Here is a 26,293-nt window from a genome sequence, read left to right on the forward strand (position 1 = left end):
GAATAATGTGGAGTGGATGATAGAGGGCCATCAGTGGTATCCCCAAAAGTCTGTGCCTAGACCTTAAACTATCCCTTCTTGGCTCATAGTGTTCTTTAAGTATTAACATCTGCTCTGGCTCAAAAGAAAGGATGGCAAGAATTATCTTACCTGCAATTCTTTGTGACTTGTTAGTTAAACTAGGAAAAGAACAAGAAATGACAAGTGGGCCATCATTTGTTATCATATTCCTAAATTCCCTGTAAGGGTAGCCTACTGCTATAGCATTTAAAGGGCCAAACCACACTTCCTTTTTGGCTTCTTATTTACATAAGTCTTCAGATAACATCATACAGCCTTTTCAAAGAGTTATAACCTGGAACAGCAGCTGGGGAAGGTGTTGTGCAAAGAGATATTTTGCTAATATTTGCAAATATTTTGTCTATCTTTTCTGCTGTTACTATATTTGAATGTAACAGAAAACTTAATAAAATTTGACATGTTTTTCCCGTATGTGTTGATTTAAAGCCAAAGAGTATTAGGGCTGGCAAGGGCCTCAGAGACTATCTATTCTGAACCCTTCACTTTATGCAGGAGAAACAGAACTCTAGGGGAGTTAATCTAGGAGAACAACCCAATTCCGGAAGGAAAATGGGGATACACCAAGGACATCAGGCAGAGCTTTACTCATCATAATTACTGCTCTAATGTTTTTATTTTCAGCACTTTTTGGGTACATGAAAAGAGTGACACTCAGGATTTTCTTACGCAGTATTTTAAATACTGCACTCTATCCTACTCTCTCCTGTGTGGGGAAATAATCCATTGCTATTCAACACATTTTGATTTAATGTTGATGTAACGAATTGTCTGTACTCCGAGTGCTCGCTGTATTTTTCTAAAAATATTCTCATTTTTAGCTCAGCTTGAAAAATCCTCTGGTTTTCTATTAAGGAAGCAAGCCATTAAAAACTTTTACAAAAAGTTCTAACCTAAGAGGACATAAAATTTAGGTGGAGACAGTTCTAACATTGCTGTACTACCTAATCCCTAACACCTCTTTATCCTCTTTTCCACCAGGTTTTCTTTTGATATTTTCCTTCCTGTGACATTGTTTATTGTCCTCAAGGACAATGTAAGGGAATTTCATTTTCACAGACAGCATTTCTGGCTCCTGATCAAAAGTTTATTCCCAAGATAACTACTTCTAGACATCAGACACAGGCAGTGCACAGGGCTGAAAGTAGGGGAAAAAAAGAGAAAAAAAAAAGCATTTATCCTATTTTGTTCACTGAGCATTTGAATTATTAGGTCTTGGAAGACCATCTATATATTCGCAAGGTTATCTCATTTTAGAGGACTTTGCAGAAGGAAATCACGTGCACCAGTGATTTAGTTACTTTAGGATCCTGAAAGCCTTATCCATTTGGACCCTGTACACACCCCAGTTCCAATTTAGGCAACTGGGTAAAGATTTCAATAAGGTTAATTTTACCCATGGAGCACGTTTGAGCTCACAGAGCCTCTGGGCTTATTTCAGAAGTCTCTGGCCCACTCTTGTCCTATAGAACGTGAAACTCCAGCATTTGACATAACTTCTTAAAATGTCCCTAAAGAAAAGTGTTCAATCTTCTAAATCAGGAGTGAAGGTTGTGTGGGTCTGGTGGGAAGGAGGGCAGGGAAGGTCAGGAGACAGTATTCAATTTCAAGAGCACTGGCAATGGAGCTGTTCTAACGGGAGGATTTCTATGGGGCATGTTTCTTACATAAAGCTGGATGCCAGTGAATTTTTTAGCCTTCCAACACATAGATTCTGCTCTTGGCTAGAGAAATAGTGACAGTGAGAGAAACTGGTTAAACGATTTTCTTTATACTCGTAGAGAAGAATGCCCGGCTGCTGTCAAAATGAGAGAAGGCTTAGATGTAACTGACATCTGGACATGGTCCAATTTAAGCCTCACATTTTAAAGATGAAGAGATAAGGTTCAGAGAGGTGAACTCACTTGTCCATGGTCATACAGCTAGTAAGCGCTAGACCAGTGACCTTGCTAATATATGGCACTGCTACTTGTAACACCCAACTGAAAAAAGAAAGAGCAAATCACTGCACACCCTGATATTGGGATATAGTGCAACTTTCTCAAGGACTAATGGGAACCCCATAATTAGAGTGTGAGCAGATTCTGGGCATTTCACTTGTCAAAATCCCTGGAGGTATGTTTCTGAAACCTATCACTGGGCACAGAAGTGGCTTGCCAAGCATTCTTTGGCCTGCAATCCTAGTGCTGTGTATCTGTACGTCTCCCTCAGGGAGAGAAGTGAAAAATTAATGAGGAGCTCAGAAAAGCTCATTTTCAGGGCTATAGAGATTGGAAGGGCAATGAAAATTGGAAGTGAAGGGAAAGGTTTAAGCTATCAGCCTCAAGCTTTGGAAAATCATATAAATGGGGTATAAATGTAAATATACCAACAGAAAAATGGAAAACCACCAAAGAGCTATTTAGGGAAGGACTGGATCTGAATTATAAACACCCAGGGCAGAGCTGTTTGCGATTCATTCATGCGTGTCCATCCATCTGAGATGCCCAAACTTATAGCCATCTGATATACAGAGCACAGCCAAGGTCTCCTTGGGTTGGCATTTCATGAGGAAGGGCCATGTATCTTGATCCAAATGTGTTTTCCTCTGATCCTGCTTGGACACACCAGCCTATAAGCCTTATGAGGATGAGTGTGAATTTGGAAAAACCAGATAAATTAACAAAATTTTTTTGGAGGATATTATTTTTTTTTTCAACAAGGTGAAACAATTCATTTTCCAAGAAGAAGAAAACCAATTTGAGTTAAAAGCTGTAAACGATTTTATGGACAAAGCTTGATGTCCGAAGCAGAAAAATATGGGCACAAATCCATTTCTACTGGGTACTGACTGTGGGACTCTCTTTGCACCCGAACACCCTGGGTCCTCCCAGCTGGGGCTCTGGTTTTCACCTGTCCTTTCTCTCAAGCAGTTTATTCCCAAGTGAGAGTACTCTAGCTATTAGGCATGTGCTCCTGGCTATGAACTACTTTTCCTGGAGAAAAAGTCCTTCTTGGGAGAAGGACTGTCATCGCTTAGAAATGCTCTAGAGCTGAGAAGCCAGGAGGATGCTGTTCAAGGGAATAAGTGAGGTACTGACATTCTTTTGCTAATTAAAAATATTTGCAAGACCAGTTAAGGAGTCGCCACCAGACCTCAGCTCTTACTGACATGATAAAAAATGTTAAGCCAATGATGACTTGCTCACAAACCTCCAGAAGATGCCTAAGGAGAAGAGAAACCTAGTTATCTTTTGAGAGCAAGAAGGCCTTTATCTCTTTCACTGTTGGTGTGGGTTGAATTGTACTCCCCCCAAATTCACACGCTGTAGTCCTACTCAGTATCTCAGAATGTGATCTTACTTGGCAATAAATCCATTAGAGATGTGATGAGTTAGACTAAGATGAGTTGGTGTTCGAGGTAGGATGAGCCTCTAATCCAATCTAACCGGAATCCTTATACTAAGGGGAAATTTGGACACAGACACACACACACAGTGAAGATGAAGGCAGAGACCAGGGTGATGTACCTACAAGCCAAGGAATGACAAAGGTTGTCAGCAAACCATCAGAACCTAGGAGAGAGGCACGGGACAGATCTTCTTTCCACAACCTACAAACCAACCCTGCTGCTCCCTCGATCTCGGTCTTCCAACCTCCAGAACTCTAAGACCATACATTTCTGTTGTTCAAGCCACTCAGTTTGTGGTGCTTTGTTGTGGGAGCCCTAGAAAACACACACCACTGCCTCATGCGGTTAAAGCTGTTCTCTCAAGACACAACGGAACCCAGCCTGGGCACCTGGTATTCCCAGGAGATGGCCTCTCCTTCCTTGTGTGATGGGGGCCTTCTAGGCCCTCTCTGGCCACGAGGATTCCTTGTCAAAAATGGAATGCCCTTTCTCTTCTCATCGCCTGAATTCAACTCTTACCTATTCCTGTTTAAAAAAAGTACCACCAATCATGAGGCACCCAGGGTCAAAGCTCCAATGCTATCTTTGATTTCTCATTCTCCCTCGCCCCCATATCTGTCTCCCAAGTTTTGTCATTTCGACTTCCTCCGTGTCTCTCAAATCTCTCTTCTCCTTTTCCTTCATGATGACACCACCCCATGCAGGCTCCAATTATCTCTTGCCTAGACTGTTACTAACTGGCCTCCCCCTGCCAGGCTCTCTACTGTCCCTGTCGGTTATATCTGTAACTGCCAGTGAGTCACCCACAGGCCAGCTGTGATTACGTCACCTCCTTGCTCAAAAGTCGGCAAGGGAATAAAAGCCCAGCTCCACAGTCTTTACTATTTTCCACGATCTAATCCTAACGTATGTCCCAGCACCTGTCTGTTATGAACCCTCGCTCCAACTAAGTCAAACTTGTAAAACACACTTCTGACTTTCCACCGCTGTGTCTCTGCTTATCCCATTTGCTCTGTTTTGAATAGCCTCTCCCCTCGTTCTCTCTGTCCAAAGTCTAGCCATTGTTTAAGGACTGTGGCTGTGGTGCTGTGGTTAAGTCTGCAGGCTTCGGAGGGCAAAGAACCAGCTCGATGCTGGCCACCCTACTCATGGAGACGTGACCTCAACAAGATACTGAACTTCCCTGCATTTCACTTTCTACAAATGCAAAAGGAGGATAATAATACCTTGTGGGGCTACGGTGAGAATTAAATAAGAACATGCATGAACCACGTCTAGAATAATAGTACCTGGCAGATTAAGTACTCACTAAATTTCATCTAGTATTCACAAACACTTTTGTGGGAGTTGAAGGTCATAGCTTTCTCCCCTGACCTTGAATAGCATTCCAACTAATCTGCTCTTAAGACACTTAAGTTTCTGGGACTTCCCTGGTGGCACAGTGGTTAAGATCCGCCTGCCACATATACCCCGAGAAAACCATAATTCAAAAAGAGTCATGCCCCACAATGTTCATTGCAGCACTATTTACAATAGCCAGGACATGGAAGCAACCTAAGTGTCCATCGACAGATGAGTGGATAAAGAAGATGTGGCACACATATACAATGGAATATTACTCAGCCATAAAAAGAAACAAAATTGAGTTATTTGTAGTGAGGTGGATGGACCTAGAGTCTGTCATACAGAGTGAAGTAAGTCAGAAAGAGAAAAACAAATACCGTATGCTAACACATATATATGGAATATATTAAAAATAAATGGTTCTGATGAACCTAGGGGCAGGACAGGAATAAGGACGCAGATGTAGAGAATGGACTTGAGGACGCGGGGAGGGGTATGGGTAAGCTGGGACGAAGTGAGAGAGTAGCATGGACATATATACACTACCAAATGTCAAATAGATAGCTAGTGGGAAGCAGCTGCATTGCACAGGGAGATCAGCTTGGTGCTGTGTGACCACCTAGAGGGGTGGGATAGGGAGGATGGGAGGGAGATGCAAGAGGCAGGGGATATGGGGATATATGTATACATATAGCTGATTCACTTCGTTATACAGCAGAAACTAACACACCATTGTAAAGCAATTATACTCCAATAAAGATGTTTAAAAAAAAAAAAAGAATCCGCCTGCCAATGCAGGGGACACGGGTTCAAGTCCTGGTCCGGGAAGATCCCACATGCCGCGGAGCAACTAAGCCCGTGTGCCACAACTACTGAGCCCACACGCTGCAACTACTGAAGCCCACGCACCTAGAGCCCGTGCTCCACAACCAGAGAAGCCACGGCAATGAGAAGCCCGCGCACCGCAACGAAGAGTAGCCCCCACTCGCCGCAACTAGAGAAAGACTGTGCACAGCAACGAAGACCCAACACAGCCAAAAATGAATAAATAAATTAAAAAAAATATTCTTTGAAAAAAAAAGACACAAGTTTCTTTTATCATTTCTTTTGGACCTGTCTCTCTATAACTTTGCAGCATTCCTCCTGTACCTGGAATCTCTCTTCTCTTACAGAACTTCAACGCCCATTCCAAAGTCCTTAGAGAACCTCACTCGGTCTTCTTTGCTCCTCCGTGCTCTACTACAGTCTCTCCTCCTGCACCAGCGGGACGAGGCTCAAGTCCCTAAGGGTAGGAACTGGATTTTTTCATCTTTCTGTCCGAGGGCCTAACTCAGTGCTTAACATTTAGTAAGTACAAAACGAATGCTCACAGAACAAATAGAAGACCAAATGTTGAGCCACTAGAAGGTTGAACATCTCAACGGGCAATAACTCTATCATATTGTCTTCATATAGCTGCCAGTGCTTGCATTTCTAGGTGCTACATAAGTGTCTGTTGCATGCATGCATGCACAGGTAAAGGGCTGAAATAACCCAAGTATTTCCTAATGGAGACTTCCGGTCATTTCCCCATGCAGTAATTCTCAATTGGAACTGAATTAAGACAATCAAGGAACTACTTCTTTTGTGCTTCCAGACACTCTGTGTATACCTCATGATCACTAATTTGGCAGCCTTAGAATTACTTGTTGCCAGTTCTCTTTCTTCCATTAGGGTGTGTTCAGTGTAGGGAGACTTTTGTCTTATTTAGCTCTCAATTTTCTGTGCCTGGCATTTAGGAGATCTTGGGTAGGTATTTGCTGAACAAATCAATTTGGAGGAGAAACTTCAGCTACACAACAATGGGGCACCGTGAGCCATTAAGTAGCATCAGACAGTCAGAAAAAGAAAGATGTTCCCTTGCATTGTTTTTTCAAATACTCCATTGCTAAGAAGGTTTACCTGATCAGATATTACTGTCATTTCCATGACGTAAGTTTGAAAAGAGTGAAAGTTTTAGCTGTATTCATCTTATCACCCTGGCTTCAGATCCAGCTTAAGTTACAATATTTTGTTTTCCAAGCTTGATGTACGTAGACAGAAAGCCAAAAGACCCCTTGGCATGTGACCTTGAGCTTATAAAGCTTTCTGCATTGGGGTAGTCAGGAAGCTGAGGCTGGGAGCCTGCAGCTTGAGATGATAGAAGACAGATGTGAATGTGTCCTAGCCAACCCACTGGTGGGGACCCACAGCATGCCTGGAAGGGATAACTCTGTGGATTTCCCTTTTGGAAAGCAAAACCAGGGTTGACAAAGAGGAAGGAGGGGCTTCCCACCTTATATAATGGCCTCACTGTGGGCAGATGAAGGCTGAACAAATTCTGCATCTGAAAATGAGGCACTTGTTGTCACAGAGGCCAGAAACAACCTCAGTCTCTTAATAAATAAAACTGTTTAGTGACTAAACAAAAAGCACTTCAATTTGGTAACAAGTAATGGTATATATTACCAAGACCTTACTCTAGGAAACAGCTTCCTGTTTCAATGTCGACAAATTAAAATGATTGAATGAAGGTATAGTGGGCTGGGGTGCCAGGCTACTGGAGTTCAAGTTCTGGTTCTACTCTTTAAGAGCTGTGTGACCTTTGGGCAAGTTGCTGCTTAACCTGTCTGCACCTTTGTTCCCTCATCTGCAAAATGGGAATAAAAATAGTTCTGGTCTTACACGGGTCTGTGATTATTAATATGAGTTAATAAATGTTAAGAGCTTAGATAAGTAAGTGGCACATTAGTGATATATGTGCTGATGAACTAAGATTAAATCAGGCAAAGATGATGTCTGTTTAAAATCCAGTAAGAATGTATCTTTTATAATTATTCTGCATAAAAGTAACATATACTTAGGGCAATCATTCAAATGCAAAGAAAGGAATACGATGAAATGCCAAGCCCTCCTCCTTCATCTAACTACAATACTCAGTCCTGTTCCCCAAAGCCCACTGCACTCCTAAATGTTTCTTCCATATTTTTGCAGAAAAAAATTTTATTCAGAAACCAACATGTCTACATATAATCTATCCAGTATTCAATACAGTATTATCAAGGGAAATTTGCTAAGAGTAAGTTTTAGGCACTCATCACACACACAGAAAAATGGTAACTATATGAGTAGGTGATATGTTAATTAGCTTGACTGAAATAATCATTCCATTACATGTGTATCAAATCATGTAGTACAACTTAAATATATATAACTTTTATTTAAAAATAAAATTAAAAAGATGAAATATAGAAGTAAAAAAATAAAATTATCATGAATAAGATCACAATACACCCACTGTTCTGCACCTCACCTGGCTTTTTCCACTTAACTGTACATCTTAAGGTTCTCTCCATATCTGAAGATATGAATCTACCTTAGGCTTTTTTTGTGGCTCACTGGCACTTTGTGTAGAAAGACCATGATTTATATAACCAGTCCTCCACTGATGGCATTTGTCTTGTTTCCAGTTTTCTGATATTATACACAATCTGTAATGAACAACCTTGCACATCCATCTTACTGCAAGCACACGTGTAGGTTAAATCCCTGGAAATGTATGACTCCTCCCGGGCATGCTCCTCCTCATATCTGTAACTTTGCGGCATCTTCTGTCTGGAATGTTCTTCCTGCCTCACCATCCTCTGTTAGGAGGATGAATTGTAAGGTCAAGGGTAAGTGCATTAAAAATTTTGATTACTTCTGCCAAACTGTCCTCTAGAAAGCTTGCACTGATTCATCCTTCCCCCAACAGTGTATGGGAGTGGCTGTTTCCCAACCTACTCTTGCACCTGCTGACACAGTGTGGACATCAATTTCTTTTATCTTTGCCAAAATCATAAGCGAAAAATGGTAGTATCTCACTCATGTCAATTTGTGTTTATTTATGAGTGAGAGTGATATATTTTTATATTTATGGGACATTTATATTTTTCTTTGATTTGCTAGTTATTTCCTTTGCCAATTTGTTTTAAACTGAAAATATGAACTGTGCTTAAAACCCTGCTTAAAACCTTTAATGGTGACCCACTGCCTATAGGATAAAGTCTGGAATCCCCAATATAACAAAAAGGGGCCTGTGGTCTGGTCCCTTCTAAGCCTCCTCTCTCAGGTACTTGTTACCCTTGCCTCAAAATGGACAGTCTAGTAACACCCAGTTGCTTGTGGTTCCGAGTCTGCATCATTTCAACTTCAGTAAAGACTCATGGGGTGACTGGTTGAAGGAATTCCAATTTTCATACAATTCACCTTAGAAAAAGAACTATTATGAAACTTCCAACAATTTCTTGGAGTATTTTCTGTTTCTTATTAATCCTATTATCAGAGACCATTTATAAATAATACGTCTGTCATGGTTTCTGCTAGTTTGTACTGGTAATGATATCTAGATATCTTCCAGCTGGCTCTCACTGAATTCTCACTTAAGTTCAATCATTGGATGGGGAAAATGTTCAACTACAAGTGGATTGCAACATTCATACCAGGAGTTTAAAATTAACCATAAAAGAAGAAATTAGTCCAAATAGAGGCCAAAGATCACAAGAGCTTCCCCAAGGGCCACTCTGCACAGACTGTCCCATGCTGGAATATCCTAGACATCCCAGCCTACTCCTCCCTGCTTGATTTCTCACTGACCACACTTAAAACTTAACACCACTACACATCCCTATATTCCAACCCTGCTGAGGTTGAAGTCATTACCCTCCACATCACATTAAAACCTTTCTGGAATGCAAGGGCCAAAATATATTTACCCCCAATGTACTCCAGAACCAGTTCTCTACCCTAAAGACAAAAGTACAAAGGAAAGAAATGCTACAAACACAGATGTCTGTGGCAGGGTTATTTATAACAACACACACCCAAGGGAATGTTTTACGGTCATTAGGAAGGTGACTTGGCTGTGAGAAAGAGTTCTACTACAATGTAACATTAAGTTAAATTAAAATGAGAGTGAGATCAAATTATATTTATGTAATAGGGAAGAACAAATCTGACTCCATATTAGATGTTTCTTTTACTTTAACCTTTGTATTCTATTGCTTTTGCTTTGAGTTAAGAATGTTGCTTATAGCCTGAAATATACAGGATAGCCCATTCTCAAGGCTGTGACCTTTAAGGATATAACACTTTTCCATTCATATAGAGATAAAAAGTTGCAGAACAGAGAATAGTATCTGTCTTGTTGGAAGTTTACAGGACCTACTTAGGCAGCTAAAAGAACAAAGGATTCCTACACCAAGAATTTTGGACCAACCAACCACACCCCTCCCTCATCTTGCCTTTAAAAATGTTTTGCTGAAACCCTAAAGGAGTTCAGGGTTTTGGGGGGCACAAGCCACCCATTCTCCTTGCATGGCCCTGCAATAAACCTTTCTGTGCTCCAAACTCTGACATTTTGGTTTGTTTGGCCTCACTGTGTGTCGGGCACATGAAGTTGAGTTCGGTAGCACTTATATTTTGATTCCATCTATGTGAAGTCATTATGAATGAATGTAAGCAGATATGTATAAATGATCATAATTTGTAAGCATGCAAGGATGAAGGGTGAATTTTCTATTTTCAAGCTTTAATGGAATCTTTTTATTTAAAAAAAACACTCAAGTTTTCTTATTTAGAATCTAGATACAAAATTATGACACTAATTACCTTACATGGGGAGGCAGTTTGTGATAATATCATAACATGACTCATTCTCTTTTTAGAGATATTTATATATCCACGATTAGCATTCAACACACAAGAGCCCAGTTGTCTTTACAAAACAACCTTCAGAAACTGATGTGACTACGGCCATCATGGAAGGCCCATTATCAGGAGTATCTCTGTAAATATCGACCTGACCCACATCTATCAAGTTTCAGTCATTCATGAGGCAGGCAAGAATGATCCTCATTGTAATGGCAAATTTTCCGTTAATAAATCTTTCCAGTTGTCCCTGCATGAAACAGAGTTTTGTGCTACAGTAGAGAAACTGTATAACTTTTTTTTTCATTTAGGAATATATTATTATAAAATGATGTTGTAAAATAGCAGTTCATAGTTGCTTCACAGAATCTTCATAGAAACACCTGGAACTGTAATTACCATGCTGCTCAAACTACCTCATTAAACAACCCCTTCCCGGAGGCTGGGAAGCATTTAAAGGCCCTTTTCACGTGCGCCCTTGACAACCAGGTGCAGTGGTAGGAAGCAGCTTCCTACAATTTCAGAGCCTTTCACGGCTCCCAAGAAGCCAGAGAACATAAATCCTGGCACTATGGAACAAAGCAGCCTTTCCAAGGACACGAAGATGTTGCTATGCCACAGAAGGGACATTCATTCTCTTTAGAAACTCACGCTTGGTTAATTGGAGGACAAAAATAGACTAAATGTTACAACAGTCTTCTATGCCGAAATTACATCTGCATCTGAAATCATCAGCTCTCCTCTCTGACTTCTACTCCACAAAGACCTCTCAGACCATCGCTTAATTATAACTCACTGGGACTATACAGGAAAGCCCTCTGTGGCATTTGAGGTTACCACCCAGGTCCTCCCTCCCCAGGTCAGACTGCCACTCAAGGCCGGTTCTCGGTACACAATGCTTTCTTTCATTCATATGATTTCATGAATACCTCACACAGTTTATATTCTATTCACGCATTGCCCCCACTCTAACTCACCCCTGGGCTAACCAAAAGAAGAAGGAAGACCTTTAAAACCGACCTTCAGAAACAATCTGATTCATGTGTGGGCTGTGTATTTTCTTATTAAGGTTACTTGATATTTGTTTTAGTCAAACAAGCCCCAAATCATAATTGATTCACTGCCTAATGTCATTCCTCTATCTCCTACAACTTTACGAGGAAACCAACACCACCACAAATTAACCAACACACAAAAGAAATCATTTTTTTAAAAGACAAGTTAATATACATCATAGAGGTACTGTTCTCTGCCTGAGAAAGGCCACCGTTAACCACTGAACACCAAGTCTTATTTCCAATATTATTTTGTTTTCTTAATGGGATCTGCTTTCTGAATTCAAGTGTGTTTAATATCGGTCTACCTAGATATACATACATCTTAACCTTTTCACTCTTTCTGCTTCCAATTCACGTGTAACGGTGAAATTTCCGAGCAAAGCCTAGAAGACGTCGGTGTGAGACAGGCTTGCATTCAAATCGTTTAGGGCTTTACCACTGACCAGCCAAGTGACCCTGGGAAGTTACTAGCCCTAAGCCTTATTATCTTTATGTATAAAACAGATATTCGGGGGGCTTCCCTGGTGGCGCAGTGGTTGAGAATCCGCCTGCCAATGCAGGGGACACGGGTTCGAGCCCTGGTTCGGGAAGATCCCACATGCCACGGAGCAACTGGGCGCGTGAGCCACAACTACTGAGCCTGCGCGTCTGGATCCTGTGCTCCGCAACAAGAGAGGCCGCGATAGTGAGAGGCCCGCGCACCGCGATGAAGAGTGGGCCCCGCTCGCCGCAACTAGAGAAAGCCCTCGCACAGAAACGAAGACCCAACACAGCCAAAAACAAACAAACAAACAAACAAAACAAAACAAAAAAAACAGATATTCGGAGTAACTGCCCAGGACTGTTAAGGCTGTGAGAGCTATATCGAAGCTCATTCAGTATCTGCCATGCAGTGGGCACTCAACTATCCTCTACTACCACTGTTATTACTAGTGGTAATATGTTATTATTGTGTTTACAGTGAATAAAGTCTAAGGGAAAAGGTCAAAGAATTCTGGGGAAACACAGAAGATTAATCTCTACAGGCAGACATCTGAGACACTGTGGTTCGGTTCCAGACCTCTGCAACCAAGCAAATATCACAAACAAGCAAGCCACATAAATTTTTTGGTTTCCAAGTGCATATAAAAGTTATGTTTACATTCTACTGTAGTCTATTAAGTGTGCAATAGCATTCTAAGAAACAATATACATACTTTAAAGATACTTTATTGCTAACCATCATCTGAGCCTTCAGCGAGTCGATCCCTGATCACCATAACAAATAACAAAAAAGTTTGAAATATCGCACAAATGACCAAAGTGTGACACAGAGACGGGAAGTGAGAAAATGCTGTTTAAAAATGGTGCCGACAGACTTGCTGGACACAGGGTAGCCAGAAACCTTCAACCTGCAGAAACTGCATCATCTTCAACACGCAATAAAGCGAAGCATGATGAAACGAGGTGTGGTTATATATTAAAGCGACAGTCGTGAGAGAAGAGTGCACACTGTAATTGGACTGAATAAGGAACTAAAATAGATGCTTGATTTCCAGTGTCCCCAAAGTGAATGATGATTCATTTCAGAGAGTCAGGGTGCTTCCAGACTGGAAGCCTGTTAGGGCAGAAATGAGGCATTTGGTGCACACATACTTATTTAGGTGATGGTGGGAAGGTCCGGCCAAGGGCCAGCCTCAGGGCAGAGGCTGAACCTGCCACCAGAGGTCTGAGTCCACTGCCACCATATGGATGGAGCCAGCAAATGACTAAGAATGTAATGGATTCAGGAGACATCAGAGCTTCAGATGGGACAAATGAGCGCTCCCAGAAGGAAAGGGGAGGGAAAGAATGAGAAGGGAAGGGACGCAGGAAGAAGGATAAAGAAAGAAGAATGTGGTGAGCCCAGCAGGGAAGCGCTCAGGGCCAGTGGAGCCCGCCGTCAGGCCTGGTCCAGGGAGAGGCGGCAGCAGAGCGTCAGGTGTGCTCCAGGAGGGCCTGCAGGTGGGGAAGGAATCGTGCTTGCTGGCCTGGGAGCTGACCAGGGGCACAGACAAGAACTGCGGGGAGAGGTGTGGACGGAAGACAGAATCCATGATTAGCCAAAGACACTGGCCCTGGGACAAAATTTCCAATCAAGACACCCAGCAGAAGTGGGGGAGAGGAGAGAGACACACAATATGAGGGCTGGGAACAAAGAAATTTACTTCTGTAAAGATGCAAAGGGACTCAACCACCATTAATGGGTTCAACTGAAACGGCAGACAGTTGAGGGCTGTTTGAATGTTTTTATGAGTCTCAGTCCCGATGGCTCCTTCCACTATGCCTTGCAAGTTAACTGGCACTTCTATTGTGTTTGCACAACAGAACTGGCCTCAGGGTCTGCAACTTATGTCCATGTGGCTTTAGAGTCTCCATTCTCCCCGTCTTGCCTGGCACGGGCCCACCTCATGCTTATTATCCTGGCAGAAATAGTAATGGCATCTCATTTTACTGTCAAAGATGCCCAGGTTTGGAAAATGAAGTACATGGTATCCTGCCTACGTCTTTCTCTACTTTTGAGCATTCTGGCTTGCCACAGAGATCTGATTTTCAGGAGATTACATGCTCGTTGTTTTTTCCCCCAAGATCACCTCTTCGTACATCAGTATTTTTGCCTACGATGCAGCAAAGGAAAAACAGGATGAAGCACTTCCTCAGGGGCCACTGTGTGTGTCCACTTAATTGTAAATTCTTAGAGAAGAGGAAATACTTTAGTGACCTAACTTGTTGGTACCTAGGAAAACACGGCATAAACTCCAGCTTTGTGGGATTGTACGATGTGTCTAAAAGCAAAGTCTTACACCCAGTACCTAAATAAACATTCCCCAAATCTAAGAGGAGCTCATCACAATTGTCATCTGAGACACACACACACACCATCCAAAAACTGAAACTATGAAATAAGAAGTCTTTTGTTCCTCTTGGATGTTTGTTTACTTTTTAATGCATTTCTAGAAAAAGAAATAATGGTAGATAAAACTTACAAAAAATTTACTATGTGCAAGGTATGATTCTAAGAGCTTCCACAACTAACTTTTTTTTCCACCCTCACAGCTTTACGAAGTGCCCGTTTTATTCCTATTGTAGCTGAGGGAACTGAACTCAGAGAGTACAAATAACCTGCCCGAGATAACTCAGCAGTCAGGCTGTGGGGTCTGTGCCCTAACCACTGGTCCACACGACCTCCTCACGTAGAACTCCCGATTATCTTGGAAGTCAGTGGCCAAGCAGACACCTTATGACAAATGCTGTAAGGCTTGTGTCCTTTCAGAATCAGTTCTGCAAATGTCTAGCCCTAAATCTAGCACCTGCTCCAGAGGCCTGCGCGGTCACTGTCTGCTTACCTAAATCCATGCGTCTTTTGTTTCTATGTACCAAATAGCAGAAAGACATCTTGTTCCACTGCAAACATAAATGTAACGGTTTTGAATGGTATTCGTTTGCAGCCAGTGTCAATTTATTCTTTCTTAGCCATTCAACAAACAGGAAGTGTCTGTGGTGTACATGGCACTGAACTACTGTGTGATACAAAGATGGGTAAGCTGTTAACCCCCGCCTCTAAGGGCATTCAAGAAAGACGTTATGACCTCCAGGGTCGGTGAGTATTGATGAGATTCTCTTCCTTCACATTTCAGCTTTCTAGAGATAAGTCAGAGAAGGAAAGTGTCCTGTCACATCACTGTTAAGTGCAGATGAATGATACATTTTAAAGCATCTGAATTATGAGTTCCCACACTCATGGATCCGAAATGCAACGTAAGTGATAAGATTCCAGGTTAAGTTCAAGTTCCAACTCTTCCATTTCTAACTGGAAAGTATTTAGCTGCTCTAAGCCTCAGTTTCTTCACCTGCCAAATGGGCTTAATAACACTATGTAGGTCTGTTGTGAAAGTAAAGTAGTAACGCCTGGACAGGGTCATGCATGTGTCACATTCACAGAAAACCCAACAGATTATAGCAACTGCTGTTGTTGTTGTCAATATAAAATTGTTAAAGCACAGTCTCCCTGGAAAGAAGGGAATAAGTAGCACTCGCAGTTTTCTTAGACCTCAACAGTGGAGGTGGCTGGCTTCCAAAAATGGAACCCAATGAACCATGCTCCTGGCACTCACACCCTTGTTTCGTTTGCTCCGACAATGAGTCTGGGCTGCGCCTGTGACTTGTTTTAAGCAACAGAATACTGCAAATGGGATACTGGGCCAATTCTGGACTTGAGTCTTAACAGGCCTGGCAGCTTCTACTTTCACATTCTCGGGGGCCCTGAGTCATCCTACTGGAGAGACCACGGGAAAAGACCACACGGACCGGCACTGAGAAGTCTCTCCTGGAGGAGAGAGGCCTAGCTCTCCCCATGGCCTGGTTAGTCTCCAAACGACTCCAATCCCATCTGTCTGCAAACACGTGAGAGACCCCAGGCGACACCAGCTGAGGGGCCACCCAGCTGGGCCCAGTCACAGGACATAATACAACTGAGTTTGTTGCTTTAAGCCACTAAGTTTTGGGGTGTTTTGTCCCATAGCAGCAGATAACCCAAGCAACAGTGCTGCCCAAATAACCTGACCTGTGTACAACTCTGACACACTGAAAAGCAACCGTGGATGATGGCAAGTTCTTCCAAGGCCGGGACCTTCCAGCTTGTGCTTCAATCACTGTCCTTACCGCTCCCCTTTCAGACCTATTAAACAGAGGACCTCAACAATACGGCTGGCTGGCCACCGCATTCGGGTACCCACTGCATCAGGTGCTCTACTTAATGCTGGGGGACAGAGAGGCAAAGGCAGGATCGCTGTCATCAAGGACCATACAGTCTTGACATGCAAGCAAAGAGTGCTGGATAACGCTCACTTTGAGAGGTAACAATGATATCTTTACAATCCCCACTCCAGGAGGGTGCCGATTCCCACAACCTTTAGCCTGTACCTCCTAGAGATGTCCTTTAAAAATAGGGCCTCTAGGGCTTCCCTGGTGGCGCAGTGGTTAAGAATCCGCCTGCCGATGCAGGGGACACGGGTTTGAGCCCTGGTCCGGGAAGATCCCACGTGCCGCGGAGCAACTAAGCCCATGCGCCACAACTACTGAGCCTGCGCTCTAGAGCCTGAGAGCCACAACTACTGAGCGCTTGTGCCACAACTACTGAGTGCTCGTGCCACAACTACCGAAGCCCACGTGCCTAGAGCCCGTGTTGTGCAACAAGAGAAGCCACCGCAGTGAGAAGCTCACGCATCAACACGAAGAGTAGCCCCCGCTCGCCACAACTAGAGAAAGCCCGCGAGCAGCAACGAAGACCCAACACGGCCAAAAATAAATAAATAAGTAAGTAAATAAAATAAATTCATTAAAAAAAAAAACAGAAGAAAAAAACTCTTAAAAAAAAAATAGGGTCTCTAAGTCTACTTTGCCTTTTAACCCCTAGATGTTCCCTTTGTGGGTCATGATGGATACGCAGGTAAGAAGACTCTGTGCCTGTCTGTGCTCATTCTTTTTTTTAAAGAAACTGAGTTTTCCAATCGTACAAAGAGAACTGTGATCCAGCCAGGTGCTGAAAGCTACACGAGTTGATGACGTCTTATTAAAATCAGATGCTCAGCAGCGCTCTAATTATTTGCATGTCTGTTCTTCCTAATCATGAGACCTGTCATCACTGAAAAATGTGTGGAAATATAGTTATTTGGCCTCACAGTCAGTGCGTTGGTGTCTCTATTCCCCTCGGAATGCCAAAGCCATGTTAAGGTGAACTCTGCATCTTGACACAATCCAACCAATCTCAAACAAAAAAACACCTCCCTCCAGCTCTACCCCCTTTTGGTGAGTACTCTATATTTCTCCTTCTCCCTCCCAGCCGAACTCCTTAAAAGAAGAAGTCTGCTTCCTCAACTCTCACTCACACCATAAGCATATGCTTTCTAAACTCCCAGCCACACAGCTTCCCCGGAACTGTTCTCCCCAAGGACACCAGGGATAAGTTGTCACTGAACACTGCAGACACTTCTCAGTCCTCACCATCTTGCCGGGATCTGGCAGAGTGGACCCTCCTCCTTTCTTGAACTCTCTCCTGCTCTGGTCAGGAGACACCAATGGCCCCTCCTGGTTTTCCTCCTAATTCTCTGGCGGACCTCATCTGCCTTCCCTGTAGACTCTGCCGCTGCCTGTGTTCATAACTCACAGGTCAGGGGTCCTCAGGGGGCTGCCACAGCCCCTCTTTGCTTCCCATGTCAAATTCTCCTTTGGAGTTTTCATCCCATGGCTTCAACAAATATCCCTCCAACTGGGGTATCTTGGAACCACATGAAAGCCAGCATGCCCCCACATAAAAGCTCATTTTCCCCATAAACCCGATGTAGTGTGTGGTACCTCCACCCATCATCTAGCGGCATGTCACTGCTCAGAGAGAAACAAGAGCGTGGTTCTTATTCTTCCTTTATCTTCCACATCCAATCTGCAATCACGTCCTGCTCATTCTGTGTCCTAAATATCCCTTGCAACTGTTCACAGCCTGTAGCTCCTAATGCCACTCTTTTAGCCTAGGTTATCTTCATCTCTCTGCAACAGTATAATTAACCACCTGCTAGCCAGTTTCCTTGTTACCAGAATCAACGGACACACTTAATATTCCATTGGATGTAACAGCAGCGAGGTATCTTCTTAATTCTCTCACAAGTAAATTTTCTCTCATTACAGACACAAATATATGGAAGAAGCTATATTAACAACTTGAAAATAACATTGGGTACCACTCCAAACTATTCCCATAGTATAGAGAATGATCTTTCAAAAAGTCAAGTCTTCTGATAGCTTCACTAGGATAATGCATCAGGATAAAGCCCAGACTCCACGACGTTCTACTAAGAACCTTTATGAACAGACCCTTGCCCACCTCTTCAAACTCATCTCTCAGTACTCTGTGCTCCTCCCTGCCCAACAATCCTTCCCAAACCACCACCTCTTTCCAAGCTATAGATTGCCAATCTCTCCTCCTCTCTTTTCCAGGCTTTCTTACATCCTCTTCTTTCCACTGGGAGAGACTTCCTCACATTCACTGCCTAACTCCTTGGTTAAACATTCATTTCTCTAGGAAACCTTTCCTGTAAGTTATAGTTCAGTTGGGTTTGTCTCCTTTGAGTTCCTGGAGCCCCTGCGCATCTCCTATCACTTACACTTTGTTGTAAGTATTGGCTTAACTACCTGTTTTTCCCTCAAGACCATAACCTTTGGGAGATGTCTGTCTGCACTGTTACCTTTTTTTAGCGACGGTGGCAGTGCTTGGCAAATACATAAGCGCAACATGCCAAGTGGGTATCGTTTCTGAACTCCCCATGGTTTACAGAAGTCTGAAATCCTAACCTCTGGCCAGGTAGATATCCTCAGCCCATCCCATATTCCTTGCTTTCCATTCTCCAGCCACTGGTCATCCTTGCCTTCCTAGCTTGCTCACCTCTACGTCTTCCACCACAGGGCCTTTGCACATGCTGTTTCTGCTACCTGGAAGGCTAATTTTCTAAATTCCTACGCCTCCTTCAGATCCCAGCTCAAACTTCTCTTTCTTAGGAAAGTTTCCTTACTCCCTCAAGCCCCGCCCCTCTCATTCTTTCAAGTCGCTTTCCTTCACTGTCCTTATCACAGCTGTGATCCTAACCTTTACTCTTGTAATTTGATTGTCTCTCCAGAGACACCTTGCATGCCATGAGCTCACCGACAAGGTCTGGTTTCCGTTCACAGTCATACTCCCACGGCCAGTTTCAGTAAGTGGTAGGCACTCTGGAAAAGGTTTTTATTTTTTTTGCTCAAGGCCCTAGGGGTGCAGGAAAGCTTAGAAGCACAAAGCGAATTTTGGCACATTGTAGACTTCCAGGGCCAACTCTTGCAGCTTATGATTTTCTTTCAAGAGGAAATAAAAGCATAACTCGGTGGCGTCTTCACAGCTTATTCCTGCCAGTTCTGCTTTTCTATAAATACAATCCTCATTTTCAAGGAATCTGGATAAGATGGCTGCAGCTGACTATTTTGGGGAGGCCCTGTCGATTTTATTTCAGAGGGGATGTTGTCATCTGTCTTTGCTCCTGGGGCAGGTGTGAAATGTGTCGTGGACCCCTGTTGCTGATTCTACAGAAGAAGTTGGACATGTCAGGCTAATTGCTTCACAGGCCCCGGACAGGGCCTCTGAGGACAGGCTGAAAGGCATGTTGAGATCTCCCCGAGGACCCATTATTTGATGTTCTATCCATTACTGTTTTACTCCTACTGTCGTGTGATGCGGGGATGCTTCTGAGAGAAGCTCTTTGTCCTGTAGTGTTTTCTCCACCAGAGTTCAGTGCTGAAGGCCGTTTAAGGACACCAGCCTGCAGCTTACAATAGGAAGATGTCTGAGCAGCATGGGACATGGAGATCGGTCTTTGAAAAATTCATGTAATTGTTGATGCCAAAGTTAAGCAAAATGTTGACATCATAATTTTCCAATGTAGTTTTCTTATTGCTACTACAACTTACAAAGCAAGATTTCTGGGTGTACCTTTGAAAATGCTTCATACACAGACACATACATCCTGTAACCTGAGTTACAGTAAAACTACAGTATAGCTAATTCCGGCAAATTATAAAGGTAACTAACTCACTGTGGAAATAATAACAGGCCAAGTATGCATTGTATTAATGTCCTTTTGTGTAATCAAGAAAGCACACAACTTTAAATACAAATACATAATATAAATGTAATATCTGGACTTATTCTTTGTATTTAAAACTGTGGAAATTATTGTACATATGAAAGGACATTACAGACACACAAATAAGACAAGTAAATGCATAAGAGCTAAAATTGGCCAACCAATTAATATTCCCACAGTCAAACCTCTTGTATATTTGACTCTTATCCACGCATAGGAAAGTCTGTACTTCAAAGTACTATTTGAACATATATACAATTTATCATGTTAAGCATCCTTAAATTGTCAGTATTTTTCTCCTTGGAGCTAAAAGCTAGCACAGAAAGTCTCTCCTTCTTTCCAAAAATAAGGAATAATATTGCTGAATCCAGTTAAGAACAAAGGATACTACAGTGTAAACCACTGACTTTTAAAAACCTAGAATAGCTTGTTATATCATATTACCATCCATCATGATATATAGATATACTATAGTCTATCCTCTATTTTCTCTAATTCAGGAGCTGAATATGTCTCTTTAAAATAAAACCACATACAAAGAAATAAAATAAAATACAATAAAACCACATATAAATATGGCATTCGGTTGCCAAATTAATCAGTTTGGCCATCGAGATCACAAGAACTTGCTAAGAACAGTTAATAATAAGAAGGATTAAAGCTGCAACTTTGCCTGTCTCATGTTTTAATTCTTCCTCTCAAAAGTTTTAAATGAAAACATTTTCAGACTTTTAATGGTTCATGAGTAGTCTGATGCCATTGTACTTGCATCCATCAAAGGACAAGTTCTCCAACATCTTTTTTTTGGCTGCATTGGGTCTTCGTTGCTGCGTGCGGGGCTTCTCATTGCAGTGGCTTCTCTTGCTGCAGAGCATGGGTTCTAGGCGCATGGGCTTCAGTAGTTGTGGCTCGCAGGCTCTAGAAACCAGGCTCAGTAGTTGTGGCACACGGGCTTAGTTGCTCCGTGGCATGTGGGATCTTCAAGCCAGGGCTTGCACCTGTGTCCCCTGCATTGGCAGGCGGATTCTTAACCACTGCATCACCAGGGAAGCCCTCCGACACCTTAAAGAAGTCTGCATGATGGTTCAGGTGCCATTTCACATGAGAAGCACCAGAGCTTCACCCTGTGGTCTTGCCAAATGGACTAAGCAAAGCTCTTGAATGCCAGGGGGAAATGCATCTACCACACCGTCATTCAGGAGTTCATGCTGATAAATGGCAATTATTTAAATGGATGTTTGTATTATTACAAACCATTTTCATAGCAAAGTCAGGAAGACCATCATAAAGGAACTTGTGGAATCTTTATTGTTATTTTTTCCAGTGCTTACAGAACATTCCCTTCTTCTTTCCTGTTCACATGTCTTACCCCTCACTTTGCCTGAAAATATATTTCATTTAGATTTCTCCTCTCCAAGGCAATGATATAAGTGCCCTATTCACTTTTAGGGGATACAGAGGAGTCATCCATTTAGACTTTCCCTTGCATGTAAATCTCTCAGTAGTGTTTAGAAATATGTAAGTGACCTACACATTTTATGACACCTTAACAAGTCTATACAATGATCAAAAGGGAGAATGCAGTCAGGTGAAGAGTGGGGTGCAGTCAGGTAAATGTCAGCAGGGTGACAGTTTAGAAATTCATGGAATTCAGAGGTTCATTCTAATCTCAGGGATGAACAAATTATATACAGCAACAGGGCATTGAGGTTTCCATCTCAGAAACAGTCAGAAAGCATGAAACTCGGGATGTCTACCATGAGAACTGTTTCAGATTCCAAGACTTTTCGCAACTTTCCTATGTTTGTTCTTCTCTTTCATTCCCCAAAGCAGCTAGCATGAAAATTCTCAGATTTGTGGACGAGTATTCATGTACAAGAAGCAGATCATCGCCTATTTCACAGTTTAGACATGAGCCAAAGCGGGGAGAGGACCAAGAAATAGAGGAGGTGATGATTCTGCGGAAGAGGGAGAACAGGCTGAATTTTTGAGGACATAGAGGAAGAAGGAAATAAAAGCCCCAGAGTATCCCTGGAATGACCCGGGTACCTAAATACCAAAATCAGGACAAAACAAACAAAAAGAATCTGCACGGCTCCTCCATCATCTCATCTCAAACCCGACAGGGTGGAATCAGAACTCTTCATGTTTCTTTCCCTATACATCTCCCTCTGCAATACTCTCACTTATTAAAAAATATCCACATAACATGCCACCATAAACACCCCACAGATATTAAGTCATGTAAGGTACTATTCTCACCCCTATCTTACAGGTGGGAAACAGGTACAGAGTTAAACTGAGCAAGGTCATGCAACTACCAAGTTTCAGAGCTGGGACTTGAACCCAAACAGTCTGACTCCAGGGTCTGAGCTCTTCACACCCCTGCCATGCTGACTTTACCCAGATTCCTTTGCTGTCCACTAGGCTATGAACTATATAGTTACCTTTGTCATTACAATGATGCTTCACTTACTCAAGCTTTTGTCTCCATGAAATAACCTATTCCTATCTGCCAATAACCGTATATAACTTACTTTCTGCTCCTGTGTTGATTTTTATGGGAGCAGGGAAAATAAGGATGAAAAATGAGAAATGGGCTGTCAACGCTAGAATGAAAGCATACAGGTATGGGAAAGGTGGAGTTCTAAGTTCAGCTATTTATAGATCAAACAGAAGTGGTGGTTTTATACATTGAAAAGCAACAACCAAAAACCTGAGCCATGAGAACACACATAGAATCTAAAAGCCATTCTCCTTCATTCTGAAGAATTATTAAACACAAGAGCAATCCTAAGGCTTGATTTTCTTCCTTTGGTTCAGACAGCCTAGGGTAATTAAATTCTACTAATGAACGTACAGAGCTGAAGTCAACAAACGCCCGATGAGAAACAAAGGAAAACATAATCTTACCTGCAGACGTGTGTTTGAACTTTTCACTCTTCTTCTTCCTCCATTTCCAAGGCTTGAAAATCCTTCCCAGGTTGGCAAACTTACTCCTCCTCCGGATGGGTGGGGTGTGGGTACCTGGGACAAGGGAGTCAGATCGCATTGCCGCCAGCCTCTCCACTTCCTCAGCTTGTTTCCCCGAGAAAGAGATGGAAAAGAGCGAGAGAAAGAAAAGTGTTAAAATGGGAGCCTCACAGATGGCCAATGCTTGCCATGGTTACAGATAACAGAAACCACATGACCCAACTTCCGTTTCTCTTTCTGCCTTTTGGAATGGAAGTCATACCAATGTGTTCTAAAGGCTGGTGACAGTCAGCCCAGCCCTAGGGATCTGGACCACCCCAACCAAATTTGCCCAGCCTTCACCGAGGCTTGAGCAGGAGGGTGAGGAGGTGGAGGCGGAACGGAGCGCCCCTGACACCTCGGAGCCTCCCCTACGAGGCAGGGACAGGGCATCGGAAGAGTCAAATGACAGTCAGTGTAGCTGTTGGTCCAGCACTTTCTCAAATAAGACTTGGCAGATGCCATCACTATAACACCATCAGCTGAGAAAAGAGGAGGGAGAAAACATTTATCAACCGTCTATTCCAGTGCCAACATCTCCAACACTCACAATGCTCTTTCCTACAACCATGCTTCACCCAGACCTGCAGAAGCACTAGAATCTACTGAATGAGTGCCTCCACCTTAAAATCCACTGACCATTTTTAGAAACACTTACACTTCATGAGATTTTACAATTGCCTTAATTCCTCTAGGTCTTTTTGTTCCTGGTGCTTTGCTTTAATAAAAAAAAAAAAAAATTCCTGTAAATTGAGAGTTGAGCATGACATTAGGTACCATCTAGACTAATCCCAACAGCTTGACATTTTGAGGACATGAAGACTTTCAAACTCATAATGCCCAGGGGACCCTTTCTTAAGGGCCACAATCACTCTGACCACTTATCACTTGGAATAAAACTCTTTTCCAACGTACATGAGCATCTATAGATCTCAGTGAGGTAAAGAGACCCTGACTTGAATTTTTATGACAGGCATAATCAGAGAAAATAACCTCCTTGGCGAAATCAAGGCAGGTGGGAGGGACTTGCTGTTCCAGAAAGTCCAATTACATCTAGAGCTGCGGCCAATCCAGAACCACTCTACTGGGCCTCTTGACACCATCCTTCAGAAAAATTTCCTGGACTTTGCAACACAGGCTGTTCTCGGAAGCTCGATCTTACAGCCTGATGTTCCACCTGCTATCACCCAATATGGTTTTAACCAGGAGATTCAGCCATTCAACAGATACACATGGAACCCTCAACCATATGCCGGGCCGTGTGCAATGGTGACAGATGATGACAGGTTGGCAAAGGCTCCTGGGCAAGATGGAAAGGAAGTAGATGAATCTGAGTGACATCTGGGAAGCCAAGAGTCAACGGGACCCGGGACTGACTGGGTGGATGAGGGAGAGGAGGCAGATCATTCCTGATGGCCACGTTCGTGTCAGCGGAGTGGCCCCCTGCATTCATGGAAGCTGGGAACGTGCGGGGCATAAATTTGGGGGGGAAGGCAGTAACGATTTGGACATATTGTATGGCGAAGGCACTTCCAACGTTTTTTTTAATTAATTTATTTATTATTTATTTTTGGTTGCATTGGGTCTTGTTGCTCTGCGTGGGCTTTTCTCTAGTTGCGGCGAGCGGGGGCTACTCTTCGTTGTGGTGTATGGGCTTCTCATTGCGGTGGCTTCTCTTGTTGTGGAGCACGAGCTGTAGGTGCGCGGGCTTCAGTAGTTGTGGCACACAGGCTCAGTAGTTGTGGCTCGCGGGCTCTAGAGCACAGGCTCAGTAGTTGTGGCGCACGGGCTTAGTTGCTCCGCGGCATGTGGGATCTTCCCGGACCAGGACTCGAACCCGTGTCCCCTGTATTGGCAGGCGGATTCTTAACCACTGCGCCACCAGGGAAGCCCGCTTTGAACTTTTGACTTGACATGGTTCAGTGTGTGGGTAAGCCCCTCTTTTCAATCATTGTCTTAAGTGACCACTTAATCAGTGCGCAGACGCTGATCGTATCTGGAGCAGACGCACAGAAGAGCTGGACGTGGCTGAGCAGACTCTAGCGGAAGAGACAGAGGCATCAGTGTGGAAAACTGTGCTGTGACGGGAAACTCCGCCAACTTCAACGGCGGCGAAGAGGAGAAGCTGACTCTGCTTCACGAGTTGGAAAACACCCCCCGGGCGTGCCATGTGCCATTTGGGGCTAGATTTTGAAAGAAAAGGAACTGTTCTCCCCACAGGGGGAGGAGAGAGGAGTGGATTCCTGGAAAGAGGAAGAGATCCAAAAGGAACAGAGAGGCCTGAAAGAACATGCCATGTGTGGGAGCTTCAAGAAACCCAGAGAAACCCGGAGTGTCAGCCGAGATGGGGAACCAGAGGTGAGAGGTGCGAGAGGGGGCTGGAGCCAGATCCTGCAAGCCTGGGGGAAGTTTATCAGGCGTTTGGGTTTTATCCTACACCCAGAGGGAGAAGGAAGAGAATCTGAAAATGGGGATTGACATTATGACACTCAACAAATATGTATGGAAAGCTCACTCTGCACCAGACACTTAGGCTATGTCCGTAAGCAAAACAGATAAAAATGCCAACTCATGGAGCTTACCCTGGGAGGTTGGGTGAGAAGCAGACATTACACAGTCAAACTAAATCAACTGTAGAGTATGGTAGAAGATACTTGCTTGGGGGAGAAAAGAAAAAAAATGACTATGATACAAGTTAAATGAGATCAAGAGTGCCTTGGTGGAGGAGGGGCTCAATTTTAATTAGCCTGATCGAGAAGACCTACCACCAGGACACAACCAGATGTGCTTCTTAGGAGTATAATTTTCACAGCAATGGCATCTTGAACTGGAGTGTGAAGAAACAGGTGGCAGAGAGAGTAATGAGGAGGCCACCACACTCATCTGGAGGGCAGTGACAGAAGGGACACAGAGAAAAAGATGCAATCCAGCACAGGGGAGAATCAACATATCTTGGTAATTTTCTGGATACACATGGGGGAAGACAAAGAAGCAAGAATTAAGTTTTTGCTTTCCATGACTGG

The 26,293-nt window shown here is 43.2% G+C and overlaps 1 protein-coding gene across 10 annotated transcripts in view; it reads right to left on the reverse strand.

Moving 5' to 3' along the window:
• Positions 1-26,293, reverse strand: part of PHACTR1 (phosphatase and actin regulator 1) — a 594,117-nt gene that overhangs the window by 236,183 nt on the left and 331,641 nt on the right. For all 10 annotated transcript variants that reach the window (XM_057554724.1, XM_057554725.1, XM_028164473.2 and 7 more), the window contains one exon: positions 23,172-23,336. In XM_057554724.1, the coding sequence (XP_057410707.1) occupies positions 23,172-23,336 (165 nt within the window). The remainder of the gene's footprint in view (positions 1-23,171; positions 23,337-26,293) is intronic.

This window comes from Balaenoptera acutorostrata, chromosome 10 (assembly GCF_949987535.1).
Source record: "Balaenoptera acutorostrata chromosome 10, mBalAcu1.1, whole genome shotgun sequence".
Classification (NCBI taxonomy): domain Eukaryota; kingdom Metazoa; phylum Chordata; class Mammalia; order Artiodactyla; family Balaenopteridae; genus Balaenoptera; species Balaenoptera acutorostrata.